This window comes from Adiantum capillus-veneris, chromosome 11 (assembly GCF_014529385.1).
Source record: "Adiantum capillus-veneris isolate H3 chromosome 11, ASM1452938v2, whole genome shotgun sequence".
Classification (NCBI taxonomy): domain Eukaryota; kingdom Viridiplantae; phylum Streptophyta; class Polypodiopsida; order Polypodiales; family Pteridaceae; genus Adiantum; species Adiantum capillus-veneris.
The window spans coordinates 112118301-112131305 of record NC_140941.1 but is presented as its reverse complement, the minus strand read 5'-3'; the positions used below and the strand labels follow the sequence as shown (position 1 = coordinate 112131305).

General features: G+C 41.4%; 1 protein-coding gene across 3 annotated transcripts; it reads right to left on the bottom strand.

Annotated features, from left to right (window-relative positions):
* Positions 1 to 262: 262 nt before the first annotated feature.
* LOC147447831 (peroxisomal membrane protein 11-5-like) lies at positions 263 to 4427 on the bottom strand. 3 transcript variants are annotated; one of them, XM_086523586.1, is made up of 8 exons: positions 4333 to 4427; positions 3460 to 3667; positions 2701 to 2775; positions 2467 to 2541; positions 2060 to 2140; positions 1929 to 1979; positions 642 to 800; positions 263 to 521 (listed from the first exon to the last, which is right to left on the bottom strand). In XM_086523586.1, the coding sequence occupies exons 2-8, from the start codon at positions 3649 to 3651 to the stop codon at positions 480 to 482; spliced, it is 675 nt and encodes a 224-aa protein (XP_086379712.1). In that variant the 5' UTR covers positions 3652 to 3667; positions 4333 to 4427; the 3' UTR covers positions 263 to 479. The 3 variants fall into 3 exon arrangements, with proteins under 3 accessions (XP_086379712.1, XP_086379713.1, XP_086379711.1); XM_086523587.1 differs by lacking the exon at positions 4333 to 4427 and adding an exon at positions 4170 to 4313; XM_086523585.1 differs by lacking the exon at positions 4333 to 4427 and adding an exon at positions 3807 to 4095.
* Positions 4428 to 13005: the final 8578 nt, after the last annotated feature.

Here is a 13005-nt window from a genome sequence, read left to right as displayed (position 1 = left end):
TTGTGAGTTTCTCACCTTGCTTTTGGTAGCTATCATAATAACAGTAACTACAATCAAATCTACTCACTTGCTTAAGACTCTGGAATAGTTCTTAAGTGACCTATGTATGAACACTATTAGAAAAACTAAACAACCTTTCTTGGCCACTTTATGACAAGCAATGTGTGTGTGTGTGTGTGTGTGTGTGTGTGTGTGTGTGTGTGTGTGTGTGTGTGAGAGAGAGAGAGAGAGAGAGAGAGAGAGAGAGAGAGAGAGAGCATCATCCCACAAACCAGCAACAAATTATGTAAGGCTTTACATGTACTTTCTGCACCACCAGGTGCAATGTAATCCTTAGGAACTTGAGGCCCCTTTCATTACAAGAACTTGAGCTACCATAGTAACAGCAATTAGGGGCTACCATAGAAGCAACAATTAGGTTAGGACCATTTCCCAGAAAGTTGAAAGATTCGAAACATTTGTCTGGTATATTCCTCCAATTAAAGCATCTTGGATTTTGTTGATGATGTTTCCTTGAACACCTGACCCAAAAACAAAAGTAGCAATTTGATGTTTGCATTTTTCCCTCCCTTGCGACAACGCAAGATCATGAAAGAGCTCTCTCTCTCTCTCTCTCTCTCTCTCTCTCTCTCTCTTTTTACCTCATAGCACGCAATCAACGATGTCACAGTCCCACAAGCGCCGGTTATTCTAGGGGTCACACTTTTAGGAGCTAACTGTAAGAGCCCAATAGTCACCACAACATCCAATGAAGACTTTATGAACCCCAAAAAATGAGCATATGGGTGTTCCTTTTCCTCCTGCACATATAGAAAAGCTTATTAAAGACCAAAGTACCTGTTGCACATTGTCTCTACCCTACCTTTCAATCGACACAGTAGTTGAATTTTTACATATTTACAAATCTCCGTTTTGTTTGCATACATTGTGTGTCATATGAATGTTTGTATCTGTGTTTTTTTTGTGTGTGTGTGTGTGTGAGTGTGTGTGTGTGTGTGTGAGAGAGAGAGAGAGAGAGATGCATTGATGCACAATTGATGAACAGATAGCCTGAGTACGAGCTCTATCTCAAGTCCCCTTGCCATGCACGTGCGAAAGGAAAAACAAGGTTTCACTCGGCTCTAGCAAATACAAGGTTTGAACCAGGTAACCCTCGTCTATAATCAATGATCTTTTCGCCCCATATATGGCCAAAACTACAAGAGTTTGGATATTTTGGGCTAATATTTTGACAAGCAATTTTTGCAAAATAGCAGAATGATCTTAAAGACGGCGAAGATTCGCCAAAAAGACACTATATAGTGTCATTTTTGTTGAAAACTTTATCTTCTAATGGATAAGATATAGCAGCTAATCTCGGGGCTTGCCTTTTCCTAACCGAAGAAAATAAGGGGCACACTTTAAATTTTTAGGTCAAAATTTGAAGCATTTGCCAGTATTAAAACTGAAACTTGTAAGAGTCCGTCGGTTTTCTTGAAGGCAAGCCCGGAATCTAGCCAGGATTTTGCAATTTTAGCTGGTTAAACAAGTGAAAGAATCACGGTGGCTTTCTAAAATAATTAGAATGTGATAAAGTCATTAGGTTGAGTTTAAGTAGAATAAGTGTTCAAGAAAGGATTGCCTCAGCTTAGCCTTGATCCAATTGAAAATGGAGACTACCTAGTTGAAAACCATGGTAAAGGGAAGAAAAACTGGTGAAATATGTGAGAAAATAGTTCAAAAATCTTGCAAATTTTAAATTTATGCTAGTATTTCCGGTTCGTTTCTTTGTGGGAAGGAAACTCAGTCGACGGCCGCCTAATAAAAGAGACTTTCTTGAATATTGCTTGCACAAAAACTTCTGTAAGGGATCACAAAATTCGCATTGAAGTAGTAATGGCAGCATCATCAGTTGAGATCTACTCGAGCATTAAAATACCATTCCATACCTGGTTCCCCTCTTTGGACTCCCGTGTTTTCTTCAGCACTATATGACCAAACTGCAAGTATAAAGAACATTCATCACCCACTTGCCAAGAGACAATCACAAACATGAATGCACTGATCAAAATGCAATTACCTCAGCTAATGAGCTGCAAGCATAGGATCCCAGCAGAAAGTACAAAGAGATGTTCGATACAAAGTCTGTGTGTCGCTTGTTCTGCACCCCAAAAACTTCCATCATGAATGAACAAGAGAAAAGCGCACACAGTGATCTTGCTTAGCAATTAATCATATTCTGCCCTAAAATGGTTGGCACTAATTCTGCCCGAAGGTTATGTCCGCAACAAACGCTCACCAAAAATCACCTCAATCGGAGAACATGAGCCAAAAGATTGCAGAGGGAGCTGCCCTGGATGTCAAAGCCCAAGTGCACAATCGCATGTGCTATGTTTGTGCATGGTTTTTTTATTTTTGTTGAAGGGGCAAGGGTTATTTTTTGTGGAAAAAAAGAGAGCAGGGGACCGGTACGAAAAGGGAAATTACCTTGTAGATACCTGCCCTTCCCGCCCATACCAAATTATCCAATGCAAGAAAGGTAGCCATCAGAGAGTGCTTAGACTATGGAATCAAAGCACACCACATAAACATTCACAAGGTCAGTGTCAGGAGTTAAACATTGCAGATAAAATTGATGTATAACAAACAAAAAGAAAATTTTCTCAGGTAGAAAAACACTATTTGCAAAGCTCAACAGAGTCCGACCATGTTCATTCTTACCTTGCTCAGAAGAACAAATGGCAGCTTTTCAGTTTTGATGGATGGAGATCCTAGAGCTTTCAGCTCGTTTACAGACTGCCAACATAATAGTATCATCATTGTAAGATTACAACCAAAAGCTAAGGCTCGTGAGGCCAAAAATTTAAATTTTGTACTACGTATTGTACAAACAAGCAATCAAAAGGCCCATGTGTACACTTTTCTGGTCTCCAATAGACGTAACGTGTACATTTTATATAGAAGAGACAGAAGATCATAACTAGACTATCGGAACCTGCCGTCCACACTTTCTAAGACCCCTGAAACCAAAAGATGGAAATGCTTGAAGCCCTTCTGGTCTTACACTTACAAATAGTAGTGCATGTACAGGAGAAGGATAAAAGTAAACTGCCCAACCCACCCTCCCCTCCACTCATTCTTGCTATTCACGAATGTTAACTACCCCCAACAAAACTACAATTTCAATGCCCTTTTCATGGCCCGCGGGAGAAGGAGACAGGCCCCAATCCACCTCTTAATGAGAGGGCAAGCCCTGTCCTGACAGACTTCCCAATACAATCAAAGTCAAAAACATGAATAACAAATGTGGAAAATGACATATGTGCAAAGACTCCTCAATCTTGAGCTCAAAAAATTACAAACTAAGCAATCAAAATCAACAGGAAACAAGCTGAGGTTGAAAGACAAAATGTCCTCCTGAACGTGACCGCTTCCACCCACCAAAGAAAAGGAAAACCATGTATTACATAGGGAGCCAACCTTTAGAAGACGGAAGACCTTCCGAGCTAATCCAGTTGACGAATCAACCTGATTAGCCACCCCCTCTGCTCCACCACTAACAAATTTGGAGCCATATTGGATGGCTCTGCAGATTTTATCTCTAGCCTCTGCTTGATCGAGGTAATCCGCTAAAACGGACAATTGCCGCAATGTCAACTCAAGTGATTCCATCAATGTGACCTCACTCCTGCAAAACAAAGTCCACTTTAATTCGAGCTGCAGGGAAATGCATCAATCTCTCCATACAACAACCAAAAACTCTGTCCTTTGGGTAAGACATTCATTACAAGTGCATCTATACTAATCTTTCTTGTGCATTCAGTGACCTTCTGGAATTTTCTGAGCGGTTACTTTCGGATGTTCCAGGTGTAGTCATGGCACTTTTGACAGTAACAGGAGAGAGGGCGACCAAAAGAACAGGAGAGAGGGCGATCAAAAGAACAAAAATGAAAGCTCTATCTTCAGCAAAGTGTGGCCCTTCTCTCTATAAGAAAGCACAGCGAATGGAGGTTTAAGCAGAGTTACTGCTTTGTAAAGTCTCGTAGATACTTGTCATGGGATGGCTTGCACAATTACACAGAATCAAAATGCTAAAACCGTTCGAGTACGACACGAATGCGCTTGGAAATCCATTTTTCTTCGCATGAAAGCAGGCAGAGTGAGAAAATAATCACAGAGAAAGAGGAAACCTAAAATGCAGGCGATGCCTAGCACTTGAACCGAAGGGAAGGAAGGCCTCCCCCAGAAACCTTTCTTGTAAGGTCTGCGTGGCTTGAGATGATGGGAAAGAATTGCACAAAGAGAAAGAGACGCTCAAAGGCGTGCGAGAGGGAGAAAGGGTACGCTACTAACGTGAGAGAGAAGCACCATCGCTCCAGCGCAGCTCAGCAGCTCCTGCTCCATCATCACTTGTGTTCTTTTTGCTCGAGGCAATTACGTATAATTATTACTGGTAGTTCATTTAGTTAAAAGATCCAACACTTTCCTAACCTTTAGGGGGCCAGCGAACCTTTAGGGGGCCGTCGGCCCGGTGGGGGGGGGTCGGTACATAACCTGTTGCCCTTGGCACACTGTTCGGGAAAAATGTGTCTCAGCGTAATATCGAGCCGTTTTCAATTTCCAAAGGCCGGCTGAGCGCAAGGGGAAAGGAGAAATTCCGCCCAAAATAGAGAAAATTAGTGTAAAAACCTAAAAAAGTAACCTAATTTTCTAAATTTTCCTCTTGGCAAATTCAAGGAAAGGCATTTTGTATGTTTAGGACAATGATTTTTCCGAACACTGCCTTGGCAACAAAAGAACACTATCTCTCTTGCAAGACCCAGTTGCTTTTAGAGTTGGAGTCGCACCTTAGGTTAGTATGGATCACACATGTGTATAGCCTGCAATTTTTGCACTATAGTAGTAGTTTTCGCTTTTAAATTTATCTCTTCCACATCTAAAAATGTAAAAGAGCTTATATGTGAATAGTAAATTGCTCCAACCTCCCACTCACTACTTCCCAATGGGCTAATAAGGGCTACATGCAGCCAGAATGCCATCAACTTGTGACAGCTTTGCATGGCCTAGTTTAAGGTTGACAATTAGTCCCCCAAATTATGCACAACCCTTGTGTTGGGTCCGTTTCCTATTGTGACCTTCCTATGTATGAGGTGCAACGTCACTAATTGGTATAATCGCCAAGCCCCAAGCTCCTACCTATCACCGTTCTTTCATTGCATGTATAGTATCAATCTAATAGAATCTAATACTATGATAGCCCATACCTTGTAATCGGCCTTAGTGCCATCTTCCCGTGTCATTTGGTGGTGTGCATTGTTATTTTGCAGGCAGCTTTGATCTCAATATCACTGTGAACCTACCCCTCATATTCATCTTCCACATTGCACCCATGATATGTTGCGAGCAGCCCATCCTCTGAATCTAGTGCAAGGTGTTTCATGTTGTTGGTATGATGGTATGTTTCATTCGCGAAACATGACATAACATGCATATATAGATGAGAGAGAGAGGAGGGGAGAAGGAGAGAGCGTCGTTGCCCTTGAATTAGTGCCCCCGAGATTCAACTTCCACATTGCACCCATGATATGCTGCGAGCAAATCATTATTTGAATAAAGTAGGGTGTTTCATGATGTTCGTATGTTAATATGTTTCATTCGCCAAACATGGCACAAAATAAATGAGAGGAGAGAGGAAGAAAGAGAGAGAGCAAGTAGGCGTCATTGAATTGGTGGCCATATCAGCTTCATCACAACAATGTATATTACAACATACAGGCTACAAAAGTGAGAGAAAACAACTACCTTCTTTTGGATTTGGCAACAGAAATTAGGTGATTGGCCTAAAGAGAGAGAGAGAGACTGGGGAGAAATTACTTGACAATTGCAGTATTGTTGATTCACTTGATCATGAACCTCATCTAGCCTCTTCCAATGGTTTGTACGACATTTAAAATGTAATGTAAATGGCCTTTAACTTTGAGAGTAGCGAAATTAGGAAACTTAGAGAAAGCATTTTTGTGAGATTACTTTGTGAGCATAGAGGTGAACTTAATTGATGGTCGCAACATAAACATTGTAATGGAATTGGCCTATTAACTTGAGAGTAGCGGAAATTAATGAAAATAATTTCAAGGAATTACTTTGTGAGCATAGCGGGTGAACATATTCGAAGATAACAACATAAACATAGCAATTAGTTAACTTGGCATGAACAATACTTTTGCAAGAGAAAGAATTTAGAGAACATGACAATAGTTGAGGACCGGATTTATGTGGAGCCGGTCCCCCCTCCAATAGGCATTTGTATTATGATTTCTCCCATTAAGAGAGACTTGTTACAATACAATCTTTGTGTTCCTTGTAACCTAGGTGATGCAATGAAGATAGAAAGCTTCATGCATCACAAGCATAACATAAACTTTGAAGAAAGCTCTAACCATCCCAAGACCTCAAACACCTTCGAAGGTGGAGAGAGCTAGCAGGGAATGAGGGTAGGGAAGAGGAAGAAGAAGCATTTCATAGGAGAAAGAATTAGTTCCTCACCTCTTCTTACTAGCATACATAATAGCATAGTAATGAAGATGGAGAAGATGACAAGCTTAAGCATTGAAGCATGGCTCTTGGTTGGATTTGGACTCCATAGCCAAAAGTGTTGGTGTAGGCTCTCAACCTCTACTTGCTTGGAGAAGAAGAGGGAGCTCTTGCACTTTTCACAATGCATAATGAGAGTGTGTGTGGGAGAGTATACCCCCTAAGCAACCCCTTAGCTTGCTTTGGTCGACCCCCCCTTGTAGCTCATGCTTGAAGCTCATTGGACCCCTCCAGGCCTAGCCAATCAAAAATAGGAGGCATTACAAGCAACAAGGGTAGCCTTGGGACAAGTGTCCCCCTTTCCCCTTTGAGAAATAGGACTTGATAAATGCAAAGACAATTTATTAAATCTCCTAAATTATCATTGGAACCCTTGGGTGGCCAACCAATAGACTTCAGGCATACCATGAGGGCAACATGAGGAGGAACTTGACAAGTGTCCCTTATGCTTTCTTTGTACCAAGCATGCCTTGTGTGAGTGTGTGGGTGTTCTCTCTCATCCTCCCTCATGCAGGGCTCGCCCCCTCCTTGTAGGGATTGGATCTTTGACTTTTGACACCTCAAGCCCCTCAAGCTTAGGCCCAGTTCTCACTACAAGCTTGGCCCTTAAGCACTTTAAGCTTGTCCTGGGTTCTCACCTCAAGTACAGCCCTAGCATCTCAAGCATGTCAAGCACCTCAAGCATCTCAATCATCAAGCACCTCAAACACCTTAAGCTTGGGCAGGGTTCCCACTACAAGGTCAACCCTAGCTTACCTAAGGTCAAAGGACTTTTACACTAACTATTGGAGGTCTTCAATGAAGCTAACCCTAAAGTCTTATGCTCCATTGGTTAGCCTTGCTCTTAATAGACCATCTCTCATTTGGGCCCCTTTACCATTGGTCCCGTGTTGAGATAGATCTATAAGCACATGTCTATATTTTAACCCTTGTTCCCATTTATTCTCCCACATTATATGATCAGTTTAATATGAGAAAATCATTTAGGTTGGTTAGATATTAGATTTTATGACATTACCTCTCTCCTGAAATCATAGTCGTCCTCGACTATGAGGTAGAAGAGATAAAGCCTTAGTCATTAGTCAATCTTACTTAGCGGAGGTAGAGGATCCCTTTTTACCCCAAAACATCTTTCCAAGATGGACAACTAATCCATTTGGTGCTTGGGAGACATAGCTGCCGCAAGCATGTCTGTTCTTTAGTCCATTCTATTCTCCCAAAGTAGAGTGACAAATTCTACTTGGTGTTTGAGAGACGTCGTCATCACAAACATGATTCTAAGCATGCATACGATTTAAATTTGTGCACAATTAAAAAGAGAACTAGTTTTATAAGACAAAAACATGGGTCTTTTAAAAGAAATTTGTACGTTTGCTTACTCTAATGTAGCATTGTAAGCATTGACAAGGTTCATACTATCCGATTAAGCTGTATTCCTTGCATCCATCTAGCATCTTCAAAAGGATAATTTTTGAACTTAATAAGATACCGTCGGATAATCTTACCATGTCGTAGTACCTTGTCTTCATGCCGAAGGATAGCTTCGGGTTGACGTACCTCTTCTTGGTCTTCAACTTCGGGAGGGTCTTCGATAATTGGTTCACTTGGTGGCTCTCCTTTGTAGGGCTTAAGTAGGCTCACATGAAAGGCATTGTGTATGAGCCAATGGTTGGGCAACTTGAGTTAGTAAGCCGTCTCATTTTGATGGGCTTCAATATTTGGAAAGGACCATAATATCTTTTTGCTAGCTTAGCATAATACTTTTGATGGCCCGTAGGATTTTTGCCACATCCCCCCTTATGTAGGGCTCACCCCCTCCTTGTAGGGATTGGAACTTTGACTTTTGACACCTCAAGCCCCTCAAGTTTAGGCCCAATTCCCACTACAAGCTTGGCCCTTAAGCACTTTAAAGCTTGGCCTGGGTTCTCACCTCAAGTACAGCCCTAGCATCTCAAGCATGTCAAGCACCTCAAGCATCTCAATCATCAAGCACCTCAAGCATCTCAAGCACCTCAGTCATCAAGCACCTCAAGCACCTTAAGCTTGGGCAGGGTTCCCACCTCAAGCACCTCAAGCTTGGGTCGGGTTCCCACTACAAGCTTAGCTTTAGCTTACCTAATGTTAAAGGAATTTTACACTAACTATTGGAGGACTTCAATGAAGTTAACCCTAAAGTCTTATGCTCCATTGGTTAGCCTTGCTCTTTGATAGACCATCTCTCATTTGGGCCCCTTTACCATTGGCCCCGTGTTGAGATAGATCTATAAGCACATGTCTATATCTTAACCCTTGTTCTCGTTTATTCTCCCACATTAAATGATCAGTTTAATATGAGAAAATCATTTGGGTTGCTTAGATATTAGATTTTATGACAAACATAGTACTGAATTAACTTTTTCATGAACAATACTTTTGCAAAAGCGAGAATTTAGAAAACATGACAATAGTTGAGGACCGGATTTATGTGGAGCCGGTCCCCCCTCCAATATGCATTTTTATTATAGATTCTCCCATTAAGAGAGACTTGGTACAATACAATCTTTGTGTTCCTTGTGACCTAGGTGATGCAATGAAGATGGAAAGCTTCATGCATCATGAGCATAACATAAACTTTGTCAAAAGAATTAAGTATCCCAAGGGGAAGAAACATTCCATAGGAGAAATAATTAGTTCCTAACTTATCATCACTCTTCTTGCTAGCATACATAATAACATAGTAATGAATATGGAGAATATGGTAAGCTTAAGCATTGAAGCATGGCTCTTGGTTGGATTTTCATTCCATAGCCAAGAGTGTTGGTGTAGGCTCTCAACTTCTCTACAAGCTTGGAGAAGGAGATGGACCTCTTGCTTTTTGCACTTCACACCATGAGAGTGTGTATGAGTGTGAGTGTGAGTGTGAGTGTGTGGGAGAGTATACCCCCCAAGCTAGCCCCCTTCTTGCTTTGGTGAACCCCCCCTTGTAGCTCAAGCTTGAAGCTCATTGGACCCCTACAAGACTGACCAATCACATGCTGGATACACTATAAGCAACAAGGGTAGTATTGGGACAAGTGTCCCCCTTTCCCCTTTGAGTGAGAGGACTTAATAAATGCAAAAAATTTAATTAAATCTACTACTATAGCATTGGACCCTTTGGGAGTGTTGATAGGTGGGCTATGGTGGATGATGATCTGCAAAACTCATGGCAAGCAAGCTTGGTGCAGAACGAGAGAGAGAGAGAGAGAGAGAGAGAGAGAGAGAGAGAGAGAGAGAGAGAGAGAATTTGATACAACAAGCAATAAAAAAACACACGCTACATATTGATTGATAGTTTGTAAAATAACTTTACATATAAAGCAATGCTTCTTTCCATGCAAACTCAAAGGTAACTAAAGGTTTTATCTGCATGATGTAAGAGGTATTCCCAACGGGCTTGGAAACCTAACTGGAAACCTAACAATCTTCCCCAAGCCCGAACTAGACAGACCCTCTCATGATACCTCAAGTTTTTAGTGTACTCGTCAACCGTGAGTTTTAGGTTCTCTCACAACCAAGGATTTTTGGTGTATCCATAACCTGGTGCAATGATAATAACCCCCCTTGAATAGATCGGGTGTAGGTCAAAAATTAGCTACCAAAAATGGAGTTTTTGGTTCACTTCCAAACCTTGGGTTTAAGGTGTACCCAGTAACCTCATGAGAAGCGAGAACAAAATGGGACTTGAGAACAAAAAACTCATAATTTGGAAGGTCTTATCACTCATGTGTGGCAATGTCTAGAGCCCGTAAAATTTATTTTGACTAAATACATGAAAAGAGTTTAACTAAAGAACGTCATTGTCAACGGAATATATTGCAGGTTCGGTGTCTCTCCCTTAGTTATATGAATTTGATTTTTACCCTTTTGAAAGCATCTGTTTGACGGATGATTTGTTTTACCGTAGTGAACACAAGGATTCTTCTTGAAATAGTCTTTTGTCTGATGATTGTTGCACCCACAAATGGCACAAGATCTGGTTCCACCGAATGGTTGAGATGAGGCTGAGGTAGCAGCACAATTAGTGATTGCATAGGCACTGGAAGTATCAAAAGAATTAATGGGGAATACTGCATTTGAGACTGTATATGCACTGGGAAAAATAGTAGAATTGGTACTAGGTACCCTTCGTTCTTCTTCCTGCAGTGAATTGATGATACCATCCAAGGAGGGCAGTGGATCTTTCTCCTTTAAAACAGTAACAATCTGATGAAATTTGTCAGGCAAACTTTTTAACAAAACGGCTATGAGATCTTCTTCTGGTACTGGGGCTTCAACATAAACAAGTTGAGTTTTAATACTCTTCAGCCGGTTAACTAAAGATGTAATATTCTCATCAACATGCATAGTAAGAGAATACAACTCCATCTTTAGACTCATCATTGAATATTTAGCTTTAGCACCAAAACCCCTCTCTAGTTGTATCCAGGCAGCGCTAACAGATTACATGTCATCCAGATAATGAATAAAATCATCTTCGAGAGATGTCAGAATTATACCTAATGCTTGCTCCTCCTTGCGTTGTTGCTTGGCAAATAATGCTCTGGCAATTGCAGCGGATGTACCTGATTCATCGGTTGATATCGGTTTGACGACGTTCCACAAATTTTTCCACATCAGATATCCTTTTACTTTAATTTGCCAGGTTTGGAAGCCGGATCCATTAAATTTATCCACCTTTGATGTCGTGATAAATTGGCAAAAGAGTTTGATATTGAAGGCCACTATCGAATGCAATTGGATTGTCCACACCATCGGTAGTAAAAAAAAATGCGAGTCGTTTTAAAGGTATCGATTGATTTAACGTCGTTCAAATTAAGGCTTGTAAACTCTCAGTAAAAGCTTGCCAGTATGCCGCCAATCTGGAAGTGGGGCTTGAAAGACAGCTTCCAAGATCATTTGCTAATCAACCATGAGTATTGACGAGCATCGAGGGTGTGAATACTCAGTTGCTTAGGGGCTCAAGACCAAAGTTGGGTGGTCACTTGTATTCAGTGTAAACTATTCAACAAAAAGTGACAAGCACTTTTAGTTGCAGAGATGGCGCAAGACCAATAGGACGCCGCCGAGTGATGCTCAAGGCGGGATGTAGCGGGTGTATTAGCAGACTCGCCAGTGTCAAAAAGCACTCAGCATGCCAACGTGACCATATTGATGGTGTTTGTGCTGGGTGTGCTGTAGGTCGACGAACCAGCTTTCCCTTCTGCAGACAGCGGTTTCTGTGCATCGAGTTGAGCCAAGGCCAACACCTTGCTCTGATACCAGTGGTTGATAGGTGGGCTATGGTGGATGATGATCTGCAGGACTCATGGCGAGCAAGCTTGGTGCAGAACTAGAGAGAGAGAGAGAGAGAGAGAGAGAGAGAGAGAGAGAGAGAGAGAGAGAGAGAGAGAGAGAGAGAATTCGATACAACAGCAATAAAAAAACCACATGCTACATATTGATTGATAGTTTGTAAAAATAACTTTACATATAAAGCAATGATTCGTGCCATGCAAACTCAAAGGTAATTGAAGGTTTTATTTGCATGTTGTAAGAGATATTCCCATGGGCTTGGAAACCTAACAGGGAGATCCACCAATAGTCTTTAGGCACACCATGAGGGCAACATGAGGAGGAGCTTGACAAGTGTACTTTTTGCTTTCTTTGTACCAAGATTTCCTTGTGTGAGGGTGTGTGTGTTCTCTCTCTAACCCCCTCTTGTAGGGCTCATCCCCTCCTTGTAGGGATCTTTTTAACTTTGTGGAACATCTCACCTTCAAGCACCTTAGTCATCAAGCATGACAAAGCACCTCAAGCTTGGGTAGTGTTCCCACAAGCACCTCAAGCTCCCTAACGGCAAGCACCTCAAGCTTGGGTAGTGTTCCCACAAGCACCTCAAGCTCACTAACGGCAAGCACCTCAAGCACCTTAGTCTCATCAAGCATGACAAGCACCTCAAGCTTGGGCCAGGTTCGCACGTCAAGCGCAGTCCTAGCTTACCTAAGGTCAAAGGACTTTTAACACTAACCTTTGGAGGTCTTTAATGAAGCTAACCCTAAGGTCTTTAAGATCCATTAGCATTGCTCTTTGATAGACCATCTCCAATTTGGACACATTACCTTTGGTCTCGTGTTGAGATGCATCTAAAGCCATACCTATATTCTAACCCTTGTTCCCGTTTATTCTCCCACATTAAATAATCAATTTAATATGAGAAAATCATTTGGGTTGGTTAGATATTAGATTTAATGACATTATCTCTCTCTTGAAATCATAGTCATCCTCGACTATAGGTAGAAGAGATAAAGCCTTAGTCGTTTAGTCAATCTTTCTTAGCGGGTAGAGGATCCCTTTTTATCCTATGACATCTTTCCAAGATGGATGACTAATCCATTTGGTGCTTGGGAGACATAGATGCCAAAAGCATGTCTACTC

Bases quoted from the DNA above. Each gene is read 5' to 3' on its own strand.
- LOC147447831 (XM_086523585.1), bottom strand. From the start codon at position 3,856: ATGACTACACCTGGAACATCCGAAAGTAACCGCTCAGAAAATTCCAGA. The intron at 1,980-2,059 runs GTAATTGCATTT...TTATACTTGCAG, and splicing joins CTTGCAGCTCATTAGCTGAG to TTTGGTCATATAGTGCTGAA. The intron at 801-1,928 runs GTATGGAATGGT...CTATATGTGCAG, and splicing joins AGTCCAAAGAGGGGAACCAG to GAGGAAAAGGAACACCCATA.